The 27686-nt window shown below is 42.6% G+C and overlaps 1 protein-coding gene across 8 annotated transcripts in view; it reads right to left on the bottom strand.

Annotated features, from left to right (window-relative positions):
- Positions 1-11401: 11401 nt before the first annotated feature.
- Positions 11402-27686, bottom strand: part of ANXA7 (annexin A7) — a 93993-nt gene continuing 77708 nt past the window's right edge. For all 8 annotated transcript variants that reach the window (XM_077259048.1, XM_077259044.1, XM_077259043.1 and 5 more), the window contains 6 exons: positions 26588-26701; positions 25608-25778; positions 21225-21395; positions 20210-20285; positions 16921-17033; positions 11402-11867 (listed from right to left, as the gene is read on the bottom strand). In XM_077259048.1, coding sequence (XP_077115163.1) covers positions 11745-11867; positions 16921-17033; positions 20210-20285; positions 21225-21395; positions 25608-25778; positions 26588-26701 — 768 coding nt within the window. In that variant the 3' untranslated portion in view covers positions 11402-11744. The remainder of the gene's footprint in view (positions 11868-16920; positions 17034-20209; positions 20286-21224; positions 21396-25607; positions 25779-26587; positions 26702-27686) is intronic.

Below are 27686 nucleotides of genomic sequence, written 5' to 3'. Positions count from 1 at the left end.
TGCGGCGCTTGCACAGCATGCGTCGGTACGTCGGGCCGACGCAGCGCGACAGCCCCGTACCAACGCTATTGTGAAAGTAACCTAACGGGAAAATGGAAATATATTTTTTTAAATTTTATTATTTTTCCCTAACTAAGGGGGTGATGAAGGGGGATTTGATTTACTTATATAGCGTTTTTTGGGCGGATTTTTATGGTTGGCAGCCATCACACACTAAAAGACGCTTTTTATTGCAAAAAATAGTTTTTGCATCACCACATTTTGAGAGCTATAATTTTTCCATATTTTGGTCCACAGAGTCATGTGAGATGTTGTTTTTTGCGGGACGAGTTGACGTTTTTATTGGTACCATTTTCGGGTACATGACATTTTTTGATCGCTTTTTATTCCGATTTTTGGGAGGCGGAATGAACAAAAACCAGCAATTCCTGAAATTCTTTTAGGGGGGGTGTTTATACCGTTCCGCGTTTGGTAAAAAGGATAAAGCAGTTTTATTCTTCGGGTCAGTACGATTACAGCGATACCTCATTTATGTAATTTTTTTCATGTTTTGGCGCTTTTACACAATAAAAACTATTTTATATAAAAAAATAATTGTTTTTGCATCGCTTTATTCTGAGAGCTATAACTTTTTTATTTTTCTGCTGATGATGCTGTATGGCGGCTTTTTTTTTGCGGGACAAGATGACGTTTTCAGCGGTACCATGGTTATTTATATCCGTCTTTTTGATCGCGTGTTATTCCACTTTTTGTTTGGCGGTATGAGAATAAAGCGTTGTTTTTTGCCTCGTTTTTTTTTTTTTTTTTTTTTTTTACGGTGTTTACTGAAGGGGTTAACTAGTGATATAGTTTTATAGGTGGGGTCGTTACGGACGCGGCGATACTAAATATGTGTACTTTTATTGTGTGGTGTTTTTTTTATTTAGATAAAGAAATGTATTTATGGGAATATATTTATTTTTTTTCTTTATTTAGGAATTTTTTTTTTTTTTTTACACATGTGGAAAATTTTTTTTTTTTACTTTGTCCCAGGGGGGGACATCACAGATCGGTGATCTGATAGTGTGCACAGCACTCTATCAGATCATCGATCTGACAGGCACATTGCAGAGGCTTGCCGGTGCCTGCTATGAGGAATTCTCAGCAGACGCCGGCAAGCAGGGTCATCTTATGACCCGGAAGGAGTCCCGCGGCCATCTTGGATCCGGGGACTCCTTCCAGGTCACCGGAGCAGCGCGATCTCATCGCGCTGCTCCGGTGGGAGAGCGCAGGGATCCCCCTCTATGCCGCTGTCACTATTGACAGCGGCATCAGAGGGGTTAAATGCCCGCGATCGGCGACAGCGCCGATCGTGGGCATTGCTGCGGGGTGTCAGCTGTCATATACAGCTGACACCCGCACCCGATCACCGCGGCGCTCAGCGTGAGACCGCGGTGATCGGGGCGCCGTACTAGTACTGCGGCTGGCACTAATGCAGTGCCGGCAGCGCCGTACTAGTACGGCGCATGTCACGAAGGGGTTAAGAAATGGGGTATGTGAACTTTTGATCAGGGTCATTTGGATGTTTTGGGTTGTCATGATTTAGAAAGAGAAAACACAGTAGCTAGACAATAAATGGCTTCATCCAACCACTAACCATGAGTGGAGAAAAAGTTTGTGTTATCATTTATATTCTCTAAAGAAAGGCCAAGAAAGCAAGAATTCTGCCGGGGTATTAAACTTTTCAGCACAAATAATACGAGTCTCAATTTTTGTTTTGAACTGAAATTAACTTTCCAGTTCACCATCCTGACAGCACCATTGGAGGACGTCCTTCTTACCCTCAGTGGGACAGGAACAAGCGGTTAAAAGGACCCTCCCCACTCTACCCACCCGTGTTTTTCCTGTCCCACTGTGGGAATCCCTCCGACGGTGCTGTGCAGATGGTGGGAATCGGGGGGCCCAGCCTTTCCCTTTCCTGCCGCAAGACATCTGCGGATGATACCTGTTGTGGGGGGTCCCTCAGCCTCCCCAGTGCAGCGCTGCTCCTGGGGTCGGGTCCGTCTCCTCCGCTCAGGGGGCTCTCGGTCCGGGCACTTTCTGCCAGGGGGGGGGGGGGGGGGGGGTGAGTGCGGCGGCCAATTCCAGCATGCGGCTGCAGCGTTCCCCAGAGTCCGCTTCCAGGTGGTCACTTCCGGGTCCAGTGGCCGCGTCACTTCCGACTGCAACACTTCTGGTCGCGGCAGCGTGGGAGCATGGCGCCGGCAGCAGCGCCGGCCTCGGGGAGGCATTACAGCACGGTAAACCGCAGCGGCAGAAAGGAGGGCAGGATCAACCAGGTAAATCCTATATAAATATCTTAAGGGGGTCTTAATGCCGCCGGTCATCCTGACAAAGGGAGCACTCGGCTATATGGTTAGAACTGTCCTCACTATGGAGGAAACAGCCAGTAGGCTATACTAAGCCATACCACAATGCTCACCCCTCCCCCTACTTCCCTATCTACAAGGTGTATCTATGTATTTCTATCTATCCTAGGCAGAGCCTCTTATCCCCGTACCCGAAAGGAAAAAAAAAAAAAAAAAAATCAGGGAAAAAGTAAATGCCCGATATGTGCTGCTAAATTTCCAGAAAATTGGCGGAAGCCACTATGCAAGTCGTGCACATCTAAAATTGTGGGTGATGAACAGACTGCATTATTAGCCAGTATGAGGACAATGATTCATCAAGAGGTTCAGGCATCCATCTCAAGCTTGAATCTTCCCCAGACAAGCCAGTCGGAACCGCAAACATCACGGAAAAGGCCAAGAGAGTCTAGTCCCTCTTCCGAAGGAGAGATTTCGGAGGATTCAGACCAGGAGGAAAGAGACGGATCATTGGGCAGAGGGAAGAGAAATCTCTTCTCGGCGGCAGATACAGATGAGCTTCTTCATGCAGTTCATAACACCCTGCAGTTACAGGACACGCCAGAGGAGACCTCGATCCAGGATGAAATGTTTGGCAGATTACATGCCCAGGTCACAAAGGTTTTTCCAGTCAACAATCACATCTGTTCCATGATACTAGAAGAATGGCAGGAAGCGGAGAAGAGACTAGTAGGTCTCAAGGACCTCTATGGTTACAATGGAGAAGCATCGCCGACCTCCGTTCATGTGACGGGGGTCGGCGATGCGCTCATATCCGGCCGCCCGGCCGGATGCGGTAGTTAAATGCCGCTGTCTGCGTTTGACAGCGGCATTTAACTAGTTAATAGCGGTGGGTGAATCGCGATTTCACCCGCCGCTATTGCGGGCACATGTCAGCTGTTCAAAACAGCTGACATGTCCCGGCTTTGATGCGGGCTCACCGCGGAGCCCTGCATCAAAGCAGGGGAGCTGACCTCGGACGTACTATCCCGTCCGAGGTCAGTAAGGGGTTAAAACTGCCTTCCTGATTGCCATCACGTCAGCTAAAAGATTGGGGGAGATGCAGGCTCTTTCCACTCAAGACTATCCTTGTCGTCAAAGATCTGAAGATATGGGTCCTAAAGGTACCGTCACACTAGGCGATATCGCCAGCAATCCGTGACGTTGCAGCGACCTGGATGGCGATATCGCTGTATTTGACACGCAGCAGCGATCTGGATCCCGCTGTGAAATTGCTGGTCGCTGCTAGAAGGTCTGCACATTATTTGGTCGCTAGGTCGCCGTGTATCGCCGTGTTTGACAGCAAAAGCGACGATACCAGCGATATTTTACACTGGTAACCAGGGTAAACATCGGGTTACTAAGCGCAGGGCCGCGCTTAGTAACCCGATGTTTACCCTGGTTACCAGCGTAAAAGTTAAAAAAACAAACAGTACATGCTCACCTGCGCGTCCCCCAGCCTCTGCTTCCTGACACTAAAGCGCCGGCCCTAAACTGAAAGTGAAAGCAACAGCGGTGACGTCACCGCTGTGCTGTTAGTGCCGGAGCTCAGTCAGCGTCAGGATGCAGAGGCTGGGGGACGCGCAGGTGAGCATGTACTGTTTGTTTTTTTAACTTTTACGCTGGTAACCAGGGTAAACATCGGGTTACTAAGCGCGGCCCTGCGCTTAGCAACCCGATGTTTACCCTGGTTACCCGGGGACCTCGGCATCGCTGGTCGCTGGAGAGCGGTCTGTGTGACAGCTCTCCAGCGACCACACAGCGACGCTGCAGCGATCGGCATTGCTGTCGCTATCGCTGCAGCGTCGCTTAGTGTGACGGTACCTTAAGACTTAACCCAGCCTTCCTCCCCAAGGTAGTGTCCTCAACAAATATAAATCAGGAGATAATCCTTCCCTCATTCTGCCAACACCCTAGAAACACAAAGGAAGGGGTCTACCATAACCTTGACGTTAGGGAGACTGTTCTAAAATACCTGGGGGCGACGGAAGGTTGGAGACGAGACACTAACTTGTTCATACAGTACGGGGGTCCAAATAGAGGTTGCAAGGCAGCAAAATCAACCATTGCTAGGTGGATCAAAACTATGATAAACCTAGCATATACAGACCAAGGGAAAGATCCCCCGGATATTCTTAGAGCCCATTCAACCCGAGCTATCTCTACATCATGGGCGGAGAAAGGGGGATCCTCAGCTGAGCAAATTTGTAGGGCAGCGACTTGGACAAGTCTTTCTACCTTTGCTAGACACTAGAAATTAATGTCGCATCAGATCAGTTAGCTTTTGGTAGAAAAGTCTTACATGCAGTAGTCCCACCCTAGTTTAACATCCTTTGGTATTTCTCCAATGGTGCTGTCAGGTGGTGAACTGGAAAACGGTAATTAGTCTTTTAACGGTAATTGTATTTCCAGGAATCCACCTGACAGCACTACTAGTTCCCTCCCACTGCAAGTTTATACTATTGACTAATGTGATGTAACATTGGTATATGACTGTTAATAAACTCTTTTTGCATCCATCCAGATGTGGTACTTAGAAAATCACTGGTGGGTGGAGTGGGGAGGGTCCTTTTAACTGCTTGTTGTTCCTGTCCCACTGAGGGTAAGAAGGACGTCCTCCAATGGTGCAGTCAGGATGGATTCCTGGAAATACAATTACCGGTAAGACTAATTACCGTTTTCTGATATTCTAATTTTGTTAGAAGTACCTGCAAGTTTTCAAATAAATCTTCAGCAAACAGCCCAGTAAGTGCTACATCACTGGAATCAGGGTCTCTGGCCTTACTTCATGCAGCTCTTAGTGACAGGGTGAGGTATATTAAAGGGAATTTGTCATCATCAGTGGTTATTATTTAAAAAAAAAAAAAAAAGTGGCACTCATCAGTCCCTTTAAAATCCAACTTTATTATTCAAGACATCACATTTTAAAACTGCCCAGGGAGATTGAGACACATGCCTGCCTGCATTTCAATGGGTTCTGGTGTGGAGGATGGAGGGGACAACCCACTTATCTGCAAACCTACCTCCCACACACAGCTGTATCCTAATTTCCCAGGGACAAATAAACAATATAGACAGTCACAATTTAAAATAAAACATGTATACATTCGTAAAAATACTGACATGTCAAACTTGTCATTAAACCCCATAGGATGACTCTCTCCTAAAAGGAGTAATTCATGATGATTACCTCCCTGTTTAGGGAGTGGTTGCTTAGTAAGTGGGTTGTCCACTCCAAGACCCAAAATGGCCATCGTCTGTCCTGTGTGTCTCACTCTCCCCTGCGGCCAGTTTTAAAGTTGAGTAATAAAGTTGGATCTTAAAAGGACCGGTGAGTGTCACCTTTTTTTTTCTTTTTTTAATCTACATGGACTTGGCTTGGTGAGCACCCAGTACCTGTTGTCGTGTGCTCTGTCGAGTTATATCGTAATATACGGAATCACACAGGTTTTTTGGTGCCGGCTTACAATCTGTTTTCACAATTATCAGGTATTCGATACAGATATTGATATTTATTGACTACAGAAAGTCTGCATGTAAAAAATGTTTCCCCAAGTTTTATAAAAATGAGTTTATGCTAATGGGAGGGTATATTTAGAGTTTTTTTGTTTGCTTTTTTGTTTTGTTTTTAAAGGACAGAGTTGGATTAGTACAATATGGTGAAAAGAAAAAAAAAAAAAAACATTCCTGCACTTTTGACAGACATTTTTTGATTGGTGAGTAGTGCAAGGAATTTTTTGATCAAGAACCTAAGTATACTCGTTAGTCACGAATGTAATTTTATGCATTTTCTTGTTCTTCAGCAAAATTTCAGTGAAGGCATCATAACCGCAAAGTAGTAAGTAGGTTCTGGTGAGGCAGTAAACCCTTTGTTCAAGGAACATGCACCCATTTTATTTTTGATTCATCCAGTTAGGGTATGTCCATACATACCGAAACTGCTACAGATTTTTAAGCCAAAATCTGCAGCAGTTTACAGTGTAGGGAAAGTGGGTGAGAACTGAATTCTCATACACAGACTGCGAGTATTTTTCCTTTCAGAATTTTATTTTTTTTTAATAGGCAAGAATATAAAGTTTGTTGATTTAAAATTGCAGCTTTATTGTGGAATCTCCTCAATTGGTACAATGAGGAAGGCAAAAGCTGTATTTAGATTTTTTATAAATGGTCTGTAAGGTTTTAACATCCATCCAAGAAATGTATGTATTTCTGCTCTAAATAAAGAGGGAATTTAATCCAGCTCACCAATGCTGCAGCAACAAATAAATTCTCTGGAGCCCAGAATGTGGCCACTGCCATGGACATCCAACAGAAATATGAAGCGGGGGTCCAGCTCAGAATATTAAAATTTCAAGCTTTACAGAAGTGCATTCAAAATCATGGTGACAGAAAAAAACAAAACCGCATAGAGCACCTACTCGTTCTGGTGCGTGCAAGTGCTGCCAGAAACAGCCTGTGCATGCAGATGATTTTCTGATGTCACCATGATTTTTAAATGCACTTCTATAAAGCTTGAAATGTTACTCTGGCTGAGCTGGACTCCATATTTCTATTCTCCGACCGTGACAGATACACAGCTGAGTTATAAGTTCAATTTCAGAAACCCTCCAGCATGTGCCTGCGATTTTCTTCCCAGAAGAAGACCCCAGCGGCTCGGGGGACTTCACACAGTGTTGCAGGGACACCGGACGTACCGGGGGACCCCATTTCTCTCTCCTCTGATGTGCGATCACATCAGAGGAGAGAGAAAGTGCAGCGCCCCAGAGTCCTGGTCGTTGCAGTACTGTGGCTCCGCCACTAAGGGGAGCTATGGTACGTCTGATGGTACTGAAGGAGTTCATCTGATCAGGTATCACAGACACCAATACATTTCACCGCCGGGCCTCCAGGGGGAGCTAAGGGTTCTATTCATTAGGCCACTCACACACTGGTAAAACTGGGGGTCAGGCAGGAAGTTAGACAGAAAGCTGACTGGGTTGGAACCAGGCAACACCTTGTGGCAGAAGGTGTTGCGGGAGAAGATTCGGTAGGGTCTCTGTCAGGGGTGGGATCCTGACAGAGGCTTGACAACTTGAGCGAACGCAACGGGACCGTGCCTGCTCAGGATAGCGGCGGTGCCCAAGAAGGGATTGGAAGCGAGATAGATTGTGCTGAGTGAGAAACGAGATCAAAGCAACAAGGAGAATACCAGTAGGGGTCGTGCTGTAAGACCGAGGCAACATCCTACTGAGGCGCACAACCGGCGGTCGGAACGCCGAGGGAGTATTACATTATTCAGCTTCAAGCAATACTCTAAACCAACGGCAGGACAGTCAGTCTAAGGCGGGCTGTCTCAACTACATCACCTATGCAGTCTTGGGGGGCAACTTGAGGAGAGGGGCGACTCTAGGGTCCCGGAAGAGCTCCGAGCCTACCCGTCATACGGGTGCCGTCCTAACCGTAACACCAGGGAGGGACGGAGGAATAGCAGAACATCATCTAATCGAGTTGTGAGGGAACTTAAGAAACGGACACAACAGTTGTGGGGACTTTCCGTAAGCACAGCAGGGAAGGACCGCAACACACAGCGCTAGGAGGTAGGCGCAGATTTCCACCTGTTAAGAGAACTCTGGAGGTGCCATTGGACCGGCCGGACTTGCGCAGCCTGGTTATCCGGACTGAGGACCCAGAGACCTTCAGTAAAGAGGTAAAGAGACTGCAACCTGGTGTCCTCGTTATTTATTGCACCACACCACTACAGCCTCGCCACCACCATCATCCATCATATCTATCACCGTATGCCCCTCCAGCAGGGTCACGGACCGGGCCTAGCCACCGTGACAACCCCAGAGCAGAGACTCAGAGGCCCGGTACCGGGTACCCCTCGGCCCTGCGGCAGTGGGAGCGCTACAAAATTAAATGGGAAATCAGACATTTGCGGTCGCCGTTATACCGTTAAGGCTGGAGTCACACTGCAGTGAGATACGGCCGAGTCTCGCAGATTAAAAACAAGCTCTGGCACCGGCACTCTGGAGCGGAGCGTGCGGCTCCATGTTTTGCTATGCGGCCACACGCTCCGCTCCGGAGTGCCGGTGCCAGAGCTTGGTTTTAACCTGCAAGACTCGGCCGTATCTCGCCGTGTGTGATCCCGGCCTAATAACGGCGATCGCAGCACTGGGGTCAGTAAAAACCAACCCAAATCATGTTCTCTGGGGTCTCAGCTACCCCTGGTAGCAGATACCCTGGAGAAATTCCGACGCTGGAGGGCGCTATATCCTTATTTCTAAGCGCCGTTAAAAAGCGTCGCTGAGTAATAAGTACCCTTAACGGCTGCCATTAAAATGGTGTATCGTTGGTCGTTAAGTGATTGTTTAATTATTATGTAGAAGGTGTCATCCACTTCCTTATGCAAGACTTAAGCGGGAAGAAGAAAAAAAATCTTGATTTTTTGAAAGGAAACAAAATTAGTCATCGCAAGGGTTGAATTGAATTTTCATAGATTGACTTGTTTCATTTTGATTTAATTAATTCAGGTGAGACTGCATTGGAACCCTAAGGTGAAGATGTCCTTATTCCTCGCATTCCTACGATTCCAATGGATATGCCATTTCAAAGTGAGATTACAATTCCCAATTCGACTGGCGTTTGTAATCACCATCAGCAAAGCTCAGGGCAAATCTTTAGAACACGCAGCGTATAATCCGTGTCTAGATTTAAAGCGCACAATTCTAAAGTCGGCAAACAAGACAGACACTCTATATCTACACAAACAAAAAATATTGTATACCCACAAGCATAGTAAAATTAAACATTTTTATTTTTTTCCCCCATTTCACCAGACTGAGCCACAGCAACGTGTGGCCGGGTACAGCTTGTTTATTAATAAAAATCTGATTAAAAAAAAAAGCCCAGATCTTAAAAATCAGGAACAGAACAGACATTTCATAACTTTCCCAAATTATTAAAATATATTCAGAACATCCTGCATTGTACTACTGTACCAATTTATTATATATTTTAGGAGTCTGTCCATTTTATACCGAGACAGACTCCACCAAAATGGACACTGAAAAATTAAAACATTATGGGCAGGGCTGTGGAGTCAGTCAATGGAGCAGTGTGACTTTTTGCGGCGATGGGGAAAAAAAAAAAAAAAAAAAAAAAGGCAAAACTAACTTTGGCGTTCTTGATTTTATTCCGTTTGTAGTGCTTACCGATTGGGTTAATAATTTTTACATTTTGATTGATCAGACTTTTCTCAACATGGCAATACCATTTTTTTTTTTTTTAATGCGGGAAAAGGGGAGTCAGTCATTTGAACATTTTTTTTTTTTCTTTAAAAATACTTTTCACTATACATGTTAGTCCTCTCAGGGGGACTTGAATCTGCGATCACCTGATCGCTTGTTCTAGATGCAGCGATACCACAGCATTGCTGCATATAGTGAAAATCAGTCTCCTTTCAAATCCGGCCACAAGCAGGGTTTCCATGGAGTTCCATAATGACAAGCATGGAAGTCTTCCACAAACACCCTGCTGTTACAGCAACCAGCGGTTACTTAACGGGTGCACCAATGGTTGCATTGAATGAGGCCACTCGAATTTGCATTAGGTGCTCGAGTGACATGTTAAGAGTCCCTGCGACCGCATCTTTTGCGGCTGTTAGCCACAAAACATGCGAGGATTTTCCAACAGCCATAAACATGAGGCCGCAGGGACTCGAACATGTCACTTGAGCACCCGTGATACTCGGTGCATACCCAGCACCCTAGGCAAACTCGAGCAACGAGCACTTGTGCTCATCATAAAGCCCCTTCCACACACCTAATTTTTTTTAAAGGCTAGACTAATGCGTACGTGTTCTATGGTGCTGTTCACATGTACTTTTTTCATTGGTATATAAATATTGGTCTGCAAATAAAGACAGACATGTCACATTCGGATCCAATTTGAGGATCAAAATAATCCAATCAAGTCAATTGGTCTGTGAAAACAAAAAAATAGACGTCATAGTGACAAATGACACTTGTGATGTAATCCGCTGCCCATTTCCACATGGCACATGTTTTGGAAGGCAGAAACATGACTATACAAATTTTTGGTCCCCCCTAGAGAGCTATGAATGGGGAATGTAGATGATAAGACTGAGCTATTGTAATGTGAATATATAAAATGGCTATTTTGAGTCCATTTTGTAATATACTGAACGCATTCAGACCATTGCAGAGCAGCATTTCTTGTCATACATTTACAGACAGACAATGCTCATTGTGACACAATCCTGAGAACTGTTTATTTATTGTCTGAAGACCTTTGAGGTTACAAACAGTTTTAAGTTTGTTGGTTATTGTAAAACAAGGTTTATTTAACCTCTGTCTGTGGTAGTTTTATCTAACCCTTGTGGGCTTTTATGTATCTATGGGTTTATGGCTCATTGTCTGATGATTCCATGGTATCTGTCTCATCCCACCTTGAAAGCTGGCCACTTGAAGGGCGGGATGAAACCAGAGTTACACATAGTGAAAATCACTATATAAGACCAGAAAAACATGACTAAGACAGAAGCATAAGCTGGTGTACCTGTACTTACATGTGTACAGTGTTGTGATACCTGCATAATTGGGGACGCCCATGCAGTGTTGTGAATTTTCCAGGGGTTCTCTGTCTTGGTGTTGCTTCTCTGATTTTCCAGACGGATGATGTTTAAAAGCTCCTTGGTGACGGATGATGTGAGTATATGTACTTAATCATTATATGTATTTAATCCTTATATGTACGTAATCATTATATGAATTTAATCCTTATACTGTATGTACTTTGTATCTTAAAATATACAAAGCTGTATGCAATCATACTATTCAATCATATTATTCCTTTAATTTTGTACTTTGAAATAAAATTGCGTTATATCGCAAGTAGTAGCCTTCTTTAAAGCCGTATCCGAACCTTAGTGTTAAAAATTTGGCAATACAGCTATTGATTATACTGAGGTGACATGATGGTTATTACCAGAAATTAGTACAAAGCAAAGGCAAGTGTAGGTAGAAAACAATAAGGGATAAACATTTATTCGTGCAATATGCAGATTTTATATGAATTATGCAGAGTATGGGAATACATGATAACATTCTAGTTTTAAGTACAGAGTGTAATATTTCTCAAAGGGACAAATACTAGAAATGCCTAAAATGTGTCCAATTTCCTGGTAATGGACAAGACTGAGAAAATCCCAGGAAAAGTGGTTTTATAAATGTTTGATGGGTAATAAGACACTATACATACACGATCACCTGCTACCCGCCTCCTGTACAGACACCTTCAGAACCATTATAAAACATATAAACCCATAATCGCCAGCACACTGCAGTGACAGGATGGACACTATTGACCAGTAATGGCAAGCAGCATCTTTCTGTAGTCTCCACTGGTATCACCTGCGATCATGGAGGCAAGGCTCTTTTGGTACATTTGTGCAAAGGCTTGTTTTATCTGCACAAGATCAATCTGAAAAGACAAAAGATTTGGAGAGTCAAGACCAGCTGCAATATCGCAATGCAAATAATTGTGACCCAAACCAGCATCAAGGATACAGTCATGGACAAAAGTATTGACACCCCTGCAATTCTGTCAGATAATACTCAGTTCCTTCCTGAAAATGATTGCAAACACATTCTTTGGTATTATCTTCATTTTATTTGTCTTTGTCTTAAATGGTAAAACACAAAAAGAATTGCCCTAAAGGCAAATTGGAGATAATTCCACAACAAACATAGAAAAGGGGGTGGACAAAAGTATTGGCACCGTTTGAAAAATCATGTGATGCTTCTCTAATTTGTGTAATTAACAGCACCTGTAACTTACCTGTGGCACCTAACAGGTGTTGGCAATAACTAAATCACACTTGCAGCCAGTTGACATGGATTAAAGTTGACTCAACCTCTGTCCTGTGTCCTTGTGTGTACCACATTGAGCATGGAGAAAAGAAAGAAGACCAAAGAACTGTCTGAGGACTTGAGAAACCAAATTGTGAGGAAGCATGAGCAATCTCAAGGCTACAAGTCCATCTCCAAAGACCTGAATGTTCCTGTGTCTACCGTGCGCAGTGTCACCAAGAAGTTTAAAGTCCATGGCACTGTGGCTAACCTCCCTAGATGTGGACGGAAAAGAAAAATTGACAAGAGATTTCAACGCAAGATTGTGCGGATGTTGGATAAAGAACCTCAACTAACATCCAAACAAGTTCAAGCTGCCCTGCAGTCCAAGGCTACAACAGTGTCAACCCGTACTATCCGTCGGCGTCTGAATGAAAAGGGACTGTATGGTAGGAGACCCAGGAAGACCCCACTTCTTACCCCGAGACATAAAAAAGCCAGGCTGGAGTTTGACAAAACTTACCTGAAAAAGCCTAAAACGTTTTGGAAGAATGTTCTCTGGTCAGATGAGACAAAAGTAGAGCTTTTTGGGCAAAGGCATCAACATAGAGTTTACAGGAGAAAAAAGAGGCATTCAAAGAAAAGAACACGGGCCCTACAGTCAAACATGGCGGAGGTTCCCTGATGTTTTGGGGTTGCTTTGCTGCCTCTGGCATTGGACTGCTTGACCGTGTGCATGGCATTATGAAGTCTGAAGACTACCAACAAATTTTGCGGCATAATGTTGGGCCCAGAGTGAGAAAGCTGGGTCTCCCTCAGAGGTCATGGGTCTTCCAGCAGGACAATGACCCAAAACACACTTCAAAAAACACTAGAAAATGGTTTGAGAGAAAGCACTGGAGACTTCTAAGGTGGCCAGCAATGAATCCAGACCTGAATCCCATAGAACACCTGTGGAGAGATCTAAATATGGCAGTTTGGAGAAAACACCCTTCAAATATCAGGGACCTGGAGCAGTTTGCCAAAGAAGAATGGTCTAAAATTCCAGCAGAGCATTGTAAGAATCTCATTGATGGTTACCGGAAGCGGTTGGTCGCAGTTATTTTGGCTAAAGGTTGTGCAACCAAGTATTAGGCTGAGGGTGCCAATACTTTTGTCTGGCCCATTTTTGGAGTTTTGTGTGAAATGATCAATGTTTTGCTTTTTGCTTCATTCTCTTTTGTGTTTTTTCATTTAAGACAAATTAAATGAAGATAATAATACCGAAGAATTTGTGTTTGCAATAATTTTCAGGAAGAAACTGAGTATTATCTGACAGAATTGCAGGGGTGTCAATACTTTTGGCCATGACTGTATGGAGGATGCAAGAAAGAAACAAACATTACACCCTGATGCAAAATGCATAATGCCACCCATAAGTATAAAGTACTGGGTCTGAGGGTGAGTGCGCGTCAGTGAAGTCCTTCCAGCAAAGGGTTAACCTATTATAGGAAAATTAAATTTTTTGTTACATTTCGAGCTACTGCTTAGTGGCCTAGGTGTACATTGTGGTTTCCTTCCTGCCCATTTGTGGGGCTGTTCAAAGCATTTAGGCTGCGTTTCCATGTTGAGCATTTGATAGGTGCCAAAAATCTGCACTATTAGGTGACTTGTGGTTTTTTGAGTGGGATTTCTATACATGTGGTTTTATCGAGTTTTTCATGCTGTCGTTTGTCTCTTTTTGGTGTGTTAGGTTTCTAATGGTTTGTCATACTTCTTGGCTTGGACTAACTTTATTGATACAGATGTGCGGTTTACATGCATTTACAATGCGCTTCCATAGCCATATGCAGATTTTTACCAATGCAATTCTGTGGGAAAAATCTGCACATAACACTCAGCGTACCCAAAAGAGACTGACATGTTGAAATACACACTGCAGGTCAGTTTACACAGGATACTGTATTTTGCAAATTATAAAAACGCACCCAAAATTCTAAGGCAGAACCTAAGAAAACTATATATTTTTTTTAAACTGTGGTGCGTCTTCTAATCTGGTTTTTACGGTAGCTTACCTGGGGGTGGGAGAGCTGGGGCATGGTTGGTGCTGCAGGAAGCTGGAGTCGGCGGAGGCAGGGGATTCTGTGGACCCCAGGCTGGTAGGAGGTGGTGTTCGGTGGTGCAGAGGCTCTGCCGAAATTTTGTGAAAGCCTGGACCCCTGCACTTTCCATGCAGTAAACTCCAGGAAAATGGCAGTCAAGATTTTGGTGCAGAGATCTCAATCTGCGCATGTGCTGCCTCCAGTGGCTTTTTTTTTTTTTTTGAGGCCCACCGCAGGGAAATGAATGGGAGGTGAGCGGACGCAGACGTTTTGCAAAAGCCGAGGGCTCTCCGCATCGCCCCCACTCCCAACAGCTTGCTAGGATTTATATTGTTCCGCTCATTTTATTCCTTTCTATGCATTATGTACGGAGCATGCGCAGCAAGTTTAATTTTCAGTTATCTTAGCATTTCTTCTGGTGATCCTTTCTCCCTCTATGGGTTGTGTACGGAATGTGCATACGCGGAGTAATGATCTTCTTAGCCATCTTGGCACTCCTCTGTAAATCTTCTTCCGTGGATCTAATTGCTTCTTTGTGAATGGAAGATGCGCCTGTGCAGTAACCACTTTCGCAGCCATCTTTGTACTCCTTGGTTAAAACCATCCTGTTTACCTCATTTCCGGCACTTAGAACGCCGGTATGTTACCTTGTGCCATTATGACATGCCGTCTACCCACAGCTGATGTAGGTTCATTCTATTTGGTATGTAACATTTGTGTGTGTAAATATATATATATATATATATATATATATATATATATATATATATATATATATATATATATATATATATAGTAGTCAGATAATCATTGCGGTACTTGCTCCTGACGAAGCCACTTCGATAGCGATACGCGTTGGGCCTCACACGCCCCCTGGACCTCTAGGTGATAGGTATTATGGTCATGTTCTCTGGGTTGTGCTATTTTACAGCATTTCCCGGCTGTGTATGGCACAGAGCTATTGAACTTGGCTTTGTGCTAATTGTATTGTGTATTTCTTATGCGCATAGCCATATAGTCCTTGGGATAGACTTTGTGTATGATTTCAATGGGCGATCTCTGCTCAAATACTTTGACACCTTCAGGGTTGGTTTGTTGATCTCATGATTTGGGCTCACTTAGTAAATCCATTATCCTGCAATTTTTCCTATTGGACACTTAATTGTCATCCAATGATTCTGGTATCAACTAGCAGCGAGAGACTTGTTTGCATATCATGTGAAGTATTGTTATTATCTTTAATCATGCTGCAAGCTGTGCCATACCAGTGTATATATGTATGATCAGTTTAGCAGTGGTATTTTTCTAAGAGGATTATTCATATTCAGAGAGCCTTCTAATAAATACCATCTTGGGCTAGCCTTATTTCTACATTTCTATATTTACGACAAGCGTATTCTCTGACTCATTGTCTCTTTAGTATACCACTGTATGATAACGTATTTATTTGTATATTGCTTCCTATCACAACTATGTCCAGGGGGGTGGTTTCCAATCTGGAACCCATGATTAGGTTCAGTTTTTAATTGATTTTAAATGTGTGGTGTTTTTGGTTGACTAAAAATTTATATATTTTTGTATAATTCATAGTGGTGGTCCCTATTATATAGCCTGACGCTTTGTGTCTGTTTTTCCGTACTCTATTAGGCTACGTTCACATTTGCGTTGTGCGCCGCAGCGTCGGCGCCACAGCGCACAACGCAAACAAAAACGCAGCAAAACGCATGCACAACGCTGCGTTTTGCGCCACATGCGTCCTTTTTTTAATTGATTTTGGACGCAGCAAAAATGCAACTTGCTGCGTCCTCTGCGCCCGGACGCAGGCGCCGCAGCGACGCAAAACGCAAGTGTGACGCATGTCCATGCGCCCCCATGTTAAATATAGGGGCGCATGACGCATGCGGCGCCGCTGCGGCGCCCGCCGCTAATGTGAACGTAGCCTTAAATGTCATGCTGTGGGTTGACCCCCCTTTTTGCGGCTCTTATGTTTTGATGGTGCCCTCCACTTTCTTTTTGTCCACTCCCAACAGCTTCCTGCAGCAGCGACGACCTTGCCTCACGTGACCCCGCTCCACGGCCATTTTATTTAAAAAACATTTGTTTCCTTATAGTCCGCAAAATACAGTAATTACGGGGCAGATTTAAAACTGCACAAGTTTAACGACTGTACATTATTCTAAATCTACTTTGTATACCAGTGGGTACAATCACAATGGCACAGTATAGCTATAGTATTACTACACAGTAACTTACTGTTATTTAAAGACTGTGGTCGCATTATTGAAAGTGAAGATTGTGCAGTTGATCTTTTAAAGACCTTACAAAATTAACCATTATTCTACATATCAATCTATGCATCTATGATAAAGGCTGATCACAGTCGAAATGTTGCCACACCATATGTGCTCTTAAAAGTCCACTTTTTCCTACCAGTTTTTGGAGTGCTGCCTGCCTTTTTTATTGCTATCATTACTACAGATAGGGAGCCTTGAATCCATGATTTATATCTATGGTGCTGTTCCAATTCTTTGCCGCCTGTCTACTAATTTATACCACCTTTGTAAAATGAAATGCATATATGTTCTTATCAAATCGTATACATACCTCACTGCGGGTTACGACGACCCTGATCAAAGTAGAGTCTTTGGTACCTGCTCCTTTCATGGCCTTATAAAGTCTCTCGGCAAAATAGGCTTGACGGTTTATGGCGCATTGCACTGTAAAGAGATACAAAGAGCACTGAGACACAGGAACGGCTGCAGCAGCAGGGTGGATTTTACACTGTCAGCTGCTCAATGTTAACAGAAAATTTTCTATTCACAGACTACAGGGAAAAACAAAAACACAAGAGGATAAAAAAGTATACACTTAGCCGGGCTGATTCGCTGTGAACTAGTGTTGTGGGTTCAAGGTTGAGACACCTGCTACGTCTGTGCAAGACTTTTTGTACAAATTGATAAATTTGCCATGGGTGAATGAAGTGTTACAATGTTTTAAGCCAAATACACAACTTTTTAGCATGTATGACAAAAGGTTAAGTGATATTAATCTTTTGGTGTCAAGTATGACCCTTATTGACTGGTTTTATAAAAGGCACGGAGGCTGGAACACGTCCATTTATTTGTAACCATTTTTAACATGAACAAAGTCACAATTTACACAATTCTAATTGTACGACTTGAAACATGGGTCTCTTTTCTAAACATTGGGAAGCAAGATTTCCCCCCCCCCCCCCCCCCAAGGTAAGGTAATCACAAAATAACTTCTTGTTCAAAACCCAGTTCTTGCTGCGTATGCATTTTTTAATTTTTTTTACTTCAATACAGATTGTGATACGGAGAAAAAGAAAATGATAATGTTGCAGTTTCAAAAATTTTAGTTTTCAGCAAGCTCATTATCAGCGGAAGGATTACAATGACCAGGCACACCTCTATTCACAGCTGATCGCCCAAGATCGACCAAGCACAACAAGTGGTCAAAGCTGACCATCGTCCCTCCACCTCATTCACAAAGCCTAAAATAATGGTTAAGTATGGGGCACTTCCCAAAAGTATCAATCCAAAACCAAACAAGGAAGCATAAGCCAATGTAAAATGCAAAAAATTTAATTCTAAAAGTAAATGAGAAAAAAAAAAGTGGAGACACCAATACAACAAAAAGACTGCCTACCAGATACATTTTAAGTTCCTAATAATCAAAATTACTCATAAAAGGAACAAAGAAAGCCTGATCAAAAATAGGATACCTTGACAGTGAAATGAAGAAAATGTATACACTGCTCAAAAAAAATAAAGGGAACACTAAAATAACAATATAACTCCAAGTAAATCAAACTTCTGTGAAATCAAACTGTCCACTTAGGAAGCAACACTGATTGCCAATAAATTCCATCTGTTGTCTATTCCATTTGCACAAGAGCATGTGAAATTGATTGTCAATCATCAAGACACACTCAATAAAGGAGTGGTTCTGCAGGTGCCGTACTGCCCTCCATGTGCTCGCCAGAGGTAGCCTGACTGCCATTAGGTACCGAGATGAGATCCTCAGACCCCTTGTGAGACCATATGCTGGTGCGGTTAGCCCTGGGTTCCTCCTAATGCAGGACAATGCCAGACCTCATGTGGCTGGAGTGTGTCAGCAGTTCCTGCAAGATGAACGCATTGAAGCTATGGACTGGCCCGCCTGTGCCCTAGACCTAAATCCGATTGAACATATCTGGGACATCATGTCTCGCACCTTCCACCAAGGTCACGTTGCACCACAGACTGTCCAGGAGTTGGCGGATGCTTTAGTCCAGGTCTGGGAGGAGATCCATCAGGAGACAATACGCCGCCTCATCAGGAGTATGCCCAGGTGTTGTAGGGAGATCATATAGGCACGTGGAGGCCACACACACTACTGAGCATCATTTCCTTGTCTTGAGGCATTTCCACTGAAGTTGGATCAGCCTGTAATTTGATTTTCCACTTTGATTTTGAGCATCATTCCAACTCCAGACCTCCGTGGGATATTAGTTGTGATTTACGTTGATAATTTTTAGGTTTTATTGTTCTCAACACATTCCACTATGTAATGAATAAAGATTTACAACTGGAATATTTCACTCAGTGATATCTAGGATGTGGGATTTTAGTTTTCCCTTTATTTTTTTGAGCAGTGTATATTAAAGGTGCACATTGCATCCAAAGAAGCAGAATATACAGTCACATCCAAAATTAGGTTACAATCTGTTCAGGTGCACATTACATCCTAAAGGTCAGAGTATGTGATCACATCCAGAAATAATTTAGCCATCAAATCAAGGTTAATCCTAATTCTGCCTGATATAAACTGCTAAGCAAAATATAATTATTTATTGTAAGTACATATGCTGTATAAAGTGTATAGTGCTTTAAACAGATGTGCCTAAACAGGCTACAAATGGCTGCAAGAGCATAAGAATGCGTGTGTATCAGAATCAACTGACAAATAGCCAACGTAACTATAGCAGCAAGAGTATAGCGCATAAGTATAGCAGCAGAGTTAAATACAATGCATTATCAGCGGTAAGGTGCATAGGCTGATAGAAGGGGTTAGATAACCTAGTAGCGCAATGCAGAGTCCCGACGCGCATTTTGCATGCTGCTTCTTCCAAAATTTGGTACGTAATTTCACCAGAGTTCGTTATTACCCCATATGTGGTCGGATACTACCCTTCAGTCACAGTAGGAGGCTCAGAAGAGAAGGAGCGCCATGTGAGAGTGCATATTTGTCCTGGAATGGTTTGCAGGTCTCATTTCACATTGGCAGAGCCTCTAAGGTGTCAGTACAGCAGATTCCCCCCCATAAGTGACCCCATTTTACAAATTACATCCGTTAAAATTATCTAGCAGTGCAGTGAACATATTAACACTACATCTGTTTCACAAAATTTTACACCATTGGGTGATTAAGCAAAAATAATCACCAACTGTAAAATGCAACCCACTCCTCTGCCACAGCCTCCCCCCCCCCCCCCACCAAAGCCAGAGCCAGGTACATCCGGACTATAGGGCACATACCCCACTTTCAAATAAAAATTATTTAAAGTACATGGGTTGCTATTAAGGTCATAAAGTTCTCCTTTTTGCAATTCTTATATACTCCTTGATCATCTTTATATAGCATGCGGTGCTCTGCTTCTCGTTTTTAATTGCATATTATCTCCTTTTTTCTATTTTAATCTGGTCTTGATTGGTGTAGGTTTTTTTTATGTATCACACTACTGCCTACAACTGATACTCCATGGTGTCTGAAGAGGTAACAATCATTCACTTCACAATTTTAATCACCCTCCATGCATCAGTCACATATCAAGAGTAATTTTTTTTTTTACTGGATTTACTATAAAAGTACCTTAGATGTTTTTACATACCGATTGCTTTTAATCCATCTTCTATGTGTCCAGAGAATTCTCTTCCTATGGCACTTACTAAGTCACGCTTTGAAATCTGTAACAGATCATGAAGTTAGCTTTATAAAAAAAAAAATAATTTGTTATATTAATGGACATAAAGTTTACCCTTGGCACAAATACCTTTTGAGTTGTAAAAAAATATTATTATTAACATCACTCTGCATTGGCTCAGACTGACATTTATAAAATGTCCTTATTGGGTATGCAAGTGTTTCAGTAGTAACAAATTTTCACTTATATTTTTTTCCTCCTTGATACTTTGTGTAATCTTTTTCACTTGTCATGTTTTGGCCCCTTTCACACAGTTTTTTGCCATCAGTTGCAATCCGTTGAATTTTGAAAAAAAACAGATCCAGCGACTGATGCCGCCAGTTTTTTTTTTGTTTTCTCATAGTCTTGTATTAGCGATGGATTGCGACTGATGGCCTCACGTTTCATCCGTCGTTTGCCGGATCCGTCGAAAATTGTTTGTCCAGCGGCCGGAGACAACGGACAGAGTAACTTTTTTTGTCTCCGTAAAAGAAAACGGACAGCGACGGATCCATCGCCGTGCATCATTTGCTAGAATGGAAGACTATGGCGCCAGATCCGTCAAATGACGGAATCCGGTGACGGATTCCATTTTTGTTTTGTTTTTTAACTGAGCATGCTCCGCTTTTTTCGAATCCAATCAGCCTGATCCGCTAGTCGGATCCATCAAAAAAAAAAAACAAAAAACGAATCTGTCGCATCAGTTTTTCACAATCTGCGACGGATCCGACGTGCCAACGGATTGTGACTGACTGCAAAAAAACTGATGTGTGAAATGGGCCTTTATCCGATAGTCCCAAGAACAAACTGCACTTAAAGTATGCCCGATTTATTTTTCACTAATAAGTTATAGAACGTAGAGTCGAAAATCCAGTCTACTGGTTGAATGATTTGCAAATACACTGATCATGTAATTAAATCTTTGACACAAACATTTACTTACTCTGGCATATGCGTCTGCCACAGCCTTCAACTGTGGGAAGCTGCGACTTGCCAGCACCAAATTAAAGGAAGACTCATCTGTTCCCATTTTTCCTTCACCAGCTTGGTAAAGACGCTGGGCATCTTGCTCAGCTTGTTGCACATTAACAGTCTGGCTTTCATCTCTATTTCCCTAAGGGAAGAGATTAGATCATTTAGAAAACAGCATCTAAAGTGTTGTTATATCAGGCAAAGAAAACAAAACCAAAAAATGAGCAAAAAACATGAAGTGACAGGTTATGTTGCCTTTTTTTTGTTTAACCACTTAGTGACAGAGCCAATTTGGTACTTAATGACCGAGCCAATTTTTTCAATTCTGACCACTGTCACTTTATGAGGTTATAGCTCTGGAACGCTTTAACGGATCCCGCTGATTCTGAGATTATTTTTTGTGACATATTGTACTTCATGTTAGTGGTAACATTTCTTCGATATTACTTGCGATTATTTATTAAAAAACGGAAATATGGCGAAAATTTTTAAAATTTTGCAATTTTCAAACTTTCTGATTTAAGGGCATAAAAATACAGATATGTCACAAAAAATAGTTAATAAATCAGCACAATTTTGGAAACAAATTTTTTTTTCGTTAGGGAGTTATAAGGGTTAAAAGTTGACCAGCAATTTCTCATTTTTACAACACCATTTTTTTTTTTTATTATTATTTTTTTTAGGGACCACATCACATTTGAAGTCATTTTGAGGGGTCTATATGATAGAAAATAAACAAGTGTGACACCATTCTAAAAACTGCACCCCTCAAGGTGCTCAAAACCACATTCAAGAAGTTTATTAACCCTTTATGTGCTTCACAGGAACTGAAACAATGTGGAAGGAAAAAATGAACATTTAACTTTTTTTCGCAAACATTTTACTTCAGAACCATTTTTTTTTTATTTTCACAAGTGTAAAAACAGAAATTTAACCATAAATTTTGTTGTGCAATTTCTCCTGAACACGCCAATACCCCATATGTGGGGGTAAACCACTGTTTGGGCGCACCGCAGAGCTTGGAAGAGAATGAGCACCGTTTGACTTTTTCAATGCAGAATTGGCTTGAATTGAGATCGGACGCCATGTCGCGTTTGGAGAGCCCCTGATGTGCCTAAACAGTGGAAACCCCCCACAAGTGACACCATTTTGGAAACTAGACCCCTTAAGGAACTTATCTAGATGTGTGGTGAGCACTTTAAATCCCCAAATGCTTCACAGAAGTTTATAATGTAGAGCCATGAAAAAAATATATTTTTTCCACAAAAATGATCTTTTCACCCCCAAATTTTTACTTTCACAAGGGTAACAGGAGAAATTGGACCCCAAAATTTATTGTGCAATTTATGCTGAGTAGGCCGATTCCCCATATGTGGGGGTAAACCACTGTTTGGGCGCATGGCATAGCTCGGAAGGGAAGGAGAGCAGTTTTGGAATGCAGACTTTGATAGAATGCTCTGCGGGTGTTTTGTTGCGTTTGCAGAGCCCCTGATGTACCTAAACAGTAGAAACCCCCACAAGTAACCCCATTTTGGAAACTAGACCCCCCAAGGAACTTATCTAGATGTGTGGTGAGAACTTTGAATGCTCAAGTGCTTCACAGAAGTTTATAATGCAGAGTTGTGAAAATAAAAAAAAAAATTTTTCCCACAAAAAAGATTTTTTTAGCCCCTAAGTTTTTATTTTCACAAGGGTAACGGGATAAATTGGACAACTTTTGGGGTCCAATTTCTCCTGAGTACGCTGATAAGCCATATGTGGGGGTAAACCACTGTTTGGGCGCACGGCAGAGCTCAGAAGGGAGGGAGCACCATTTGACTGAGCGCAAAATTGGCTGTGGCGTTTAGAGACCCCCTGATGTACCTAAACAGTGGAAACCCCCCCCAATTCTAACTCCATCCCTAACCCCAACACACCCCTAACCCTAATCCCAACCCTAACGATAATCACAACCCTAACCCCAAAACAACCCTAATCCCAACCATAAACCTAATCAGAACCCCAAGTCCAACACACCCCTAATCCTAATCTCAACCCTGACTTCAGTGCGATCACATCAGAGGACAGAGAATAACACATCGCTTTTTTTTTTTTTTTTTTTTGCGGTCGCCGGTAAACAGTTAATTACCGGCGATCGCAAAACAGAGGTCGGTAAAAACTGACCCCGATCATGTTCTTTGTGGTCTCTGCTACCCCCGGCAGCCGAGACCCCAAAGATCTTCAGGGTGCCGGCCAGCAGGTGCACTTCGCATGCGCCCGCCATTTTTTGGGCGGAACAAGATGGGGGCGCCCATCGGGAGCCACGAGGAGCACCGGGGGAGGCAGGCGAGTATACGGGGGGGGGGGGGGGGAGGGGGGCGGCAATCGGGGACCCCATTTCTCTGTCCTCTGATGTGCGATCACATCGGAGGACAGAGAAATTAAATGGGAAATCGCGTTTTTTGGGGGGTTTTTTTGCGACCGCCGGTTGGTTAAAAAACCCCGAATCATGTTCTCTGGGGTCTCGGCTACCCCCGGTAACCGAGACCTCAGAGAAAATCCGACTCTTGTGGGCGCTAGTCACTTTTTCCGCAGCGCCGTTAATTAACGGCACTGTAGTTTAAGTACCCTTAACTGCCGCCGTTAAAAGGCGTATCAGCAGTCGGTTAAGGGGTTAATAAAAAAAAATTGAACCCCTTAACCCCCAAAGCTTTTCTCGGTTTTGCGTTTTTGTTATTTGCTCCCCTTCTTCCCAGAGCCATAACTTTTTTATTTTTCCATCAATATGGCGATGTGAGGGCTTGTCTTTAGCAGGACGAGTTGCACTTTTGAAAGAAACCATTGGTTTTACCAAGTTGTGTACTAGAAAACGGGAAATAAAATTCCAAGTGGGCTGAAATTGCAAAAAAAGTGCTATCCCACACTTGTTTTACTTGGCTTTTTTACTAGGTTCACTAAATGCTAAAACTGACCTGCCATTATGATTCTCCACGTCATTATGAGTTCATAGACACCTAACATGTCTAGGTTCTTTTGTAATCTAAGTGGTGAAAAAAAAAAATCCAAACTATTAAAAAAAAAAAGTGCCATTTTCCGATACCCGTAGAGTCACCATTTTTCGTGATCTCTGGTCGGGTGAGGGCTTATTTTTTGGGTGCCGAGCTGACGTTTTTAATCATACCATTTTGGTGCAGATACGTTCTTTTGATCGCCCGTTATTGCATTTTAATGCAATGTCGCAGCAACCAAAAAAAACCCCCAGAAACCTAATTTTGGCTTTTTGACTTCTCGCTACGCCGTTTAGATATCAGATTAAAACTTTTTTTTTATTGATATAGCAATTCTGAAAGCGACAATACCAAATGTGTGTGTTTGATTTTACTTGTTTTAGTTTGAATGGGGCAAAGGGGGGATGATTTGAACTTTTATATTTTTTTATTATTTTAACAAATGTATTTATTTTTTAAAGCTTTTGGTATGCTTTAAACATGTGAACATATAAAAACAAATGTTAGGCTAAGAGACAATAGACAAGGGTGCCCAAACACACAGATTTCTTCCCAAGGCCAATGGTCCCCATGACTCCTCCTTGAACACCTCCCAAAGCAGTAGTGGGGCTACAGTAGTTCCAATCTTTATAGCTCGTGCACACTACCACTATTATTCTATGGGGCTGTGCAAATGTCACGTTTTTAATTCAGACCGAGTGATCCAAGAAAAAAAAATAAAAATAAAAAAATAGTAAACATGTCCAATTTGGATCAAACACACGGATCAAAATTGGCAATGCAAGTGTATATGGATCTGTGAAAAACATCAAACTGCAGTGATTAACGATATCCGAGTGCAGTCCGATTGTCACGGAATGGAGAATTTTTTTTCCCCCTCTCCATCTGAAATACTGAGGCCACTCCAATTAGTCTGATCTGAATAAAATTGAACCTATTTTTTTTTTTTTCCCTTCTTCAGATGGAGAGAAAACGGTCTTATGCACCTACCCTTATGCTGAACACTATACCTCCGGAACTCCCCAGCGCTTCTCTTGGGAGAGGAGAGAAGCTTTCCCTCCATTGAGATCCTAATCTTATATACCCCAGAATCCTCCTTCTGGCTGCATGCGTTGGAATACAATGTCAATCATGCCATAGGGTGAAGGAATGTCAGTGCTGATGTACTGAAACATGGCAGTGCTTTGGGGGCACTGTGCCACGTGACGTCAGAACAGTAATACATTGCAGGTGTGAGGGGAGTCTTTGGAAAGTGGAGCAGCAAAGTGACCTGGCCTGCTAATTCCAAGTCAATGCAAGAGGAAAAATAAGAAGTGAAACGGGACAACCCCTTTAAAACAAAGCATTGAGAGAGTTACTCAGCTGACCTGGCACATAGACACTAAAAGCCTCTCAAAATGACCAGAGGTATCAGATCGCACATCCTTCTCAATGTCTCGCCCAAACTCTGACTTGTAACATGCAACAATGTTCCGGATTTCACTATTCGTCCTGCTGCACAAGATCTCAATGAGAACACCTTCCTTCGTTCCTGCTCCCTAGAATAGGGGAAGAAAAAAAGAAACACATTACAAATACAACAAATAAAAACACATGGTTACTTTCACAATGCCTACAAGGGATGATCATGGAGAACCCACAAATTGCATGTAGCAACATTTTAGTGCACCACTCCAGTGTTTGTTTTTCGTTTCCGTGCTGGAGTGGTGTTATTAATCCAAGTTCCCTGATCCTAGTGTTATACTTACCAGCCGTCATCTTGAGCTCTTCCCAGTGCAGTGATCTTGTGACTGCTACACTTCACTGGACGGATGTCACAGGTAACAGTCACAGGTAACAGTCACAAGCTCTCAGTGTAAATCTACGAGAGCCTTGTGCTGGCCTCCTTCTGGCCCTCATTGACTTACACTCAGCTGTGACTTTCGGATAGCCCAGCAAACACTGGAGAGATACAGCAGGTCACAACGTGCACAAGATCACTGCAGCGGTTATAAAAGATGAAGACGGCACCACTCCAACTCTGCAATAAGGAAACACAAAAGTGGTGCAATGGTGCTTAAAAGTGTAACGGTCGTGTCTTTATTATGTGTGACATCTTAAAAGAATTGTCCATGGTCATTAAGGGGTAAATGGTCAAATTTTTAAACTGGTTAAGTATTTCGGTAAGAGTAACAGCTAAAAAACGCAGAAGACATAAGGACACCGCCAGTATCCGGCTAACTGTTATACGTGTGAAGTCAATTGAGATTCATGTACACAGTAACATTTACTCTGCCATGCGCACAGGGACGTAGGCTTTGCCTTTTTAAAAAGGCCGTTGCAATACAAGTGTAACATGTAGCATTACCTTCATGGCATGGTGCAAGCTCCAGGCATCATAATATGTTGGAGGCATAAAGAGTGCGATGATGAGTTCCTCAACATGGCCGCTCAGTTCAGACTTCAAATCTTTAATCAAATCCTACATATATAAAAAAAAATATATATATAACCCTGTGATAAATCATAGTAATAGTGATCAAAGACAAGCATATAGCCAAAGATTCTACACAAATTTAGCCTGCAAACAGCATCACCAGGTTTTGCTTATACAGAATTCGCTCATGTATGCCGCCAGCCCCGGCATCTGGGCGCATCCCACTGTGACGCCCAATGGCCACAAGGTTTTGAAAACAAATAGTTATGCTATTGTGCATTGCAGCGGCCAAAGGTTCAGACGCAAGCAATGAGTGCAATCACTAATTATGCAAAAAAAAAATGAAAAAAAAAACAAACAAACACTTTTCCCACAATGGTGAGCAAAATTAATTATATTGAAGAATGTAATAAGATATTACAAAAAGTAATAGATTGGCCATCAACCTATGGTGCTTTATGAAAAGGGTTACATAAATGAAGGCTGGGTTGGGTGGAGGGTGTAGGACCACTCTCCAAACAAGCGAGAGAAAACAAAAAAAACAAAACCACAGATCTAGCTAAATGAATGTAATCCATCACAGTTTTGTTGTTTTTTTTTTTTGTTAGCCCCTTCCCAACTTAGGATGTACGGATACATCATGGCGATATGGATCACAACATTTAGAAGGCAGGTAGATGGAGGGGGTGCCCTCTCCCCGCCTCTGCAACGTCAATATTGTTTGGTGACCTGGATCATCAGACTAGGGTAAACCTCTCAGAACATGTATAAGATCATTGTCTAAGGCTCGTGTCAATCCCACAGAGGGACCAAGAAAAAAAAAAAAAAAAATTAGATACCACAATTTTTGTATTTTTTTTTTACTGTGTATAGTGCACTTTGTGTGTGTGCGCATACACACACACACACAAAAGTACACATATTGCTAGAAATCAAACATTTCCCTGCATAATAAGATCACAGGCAGCTCTCGGTATCATGGGCCGGGGAAGAACCAACAGTGGGATTCCTGACCCGCACTTGACAGCCT

The sequence above is a fragment of the Ranitomeya variabilis genome, chromosome 4 (genome assembly GCF_051348905.1).
Source record: "Ranitomeya variabilis isolate aRanVar5 chromosome 4, aRanVar5.hap1, whole genome shotgun sequence".
In the NCBI taxonomy this organism is placed as follows: domain Eukaryota; kingdom Metazoa; phylum Chordata; class Amphibia; order Anura; family Dendrobatidae; genus Ranitomeya; species Ranitomeya variabilis.
The sequence above is the reverse complement of the archived record's forward strand: the minus strand, read 5'-3'. Positions and strand labels throughout refer to the sequence as shown.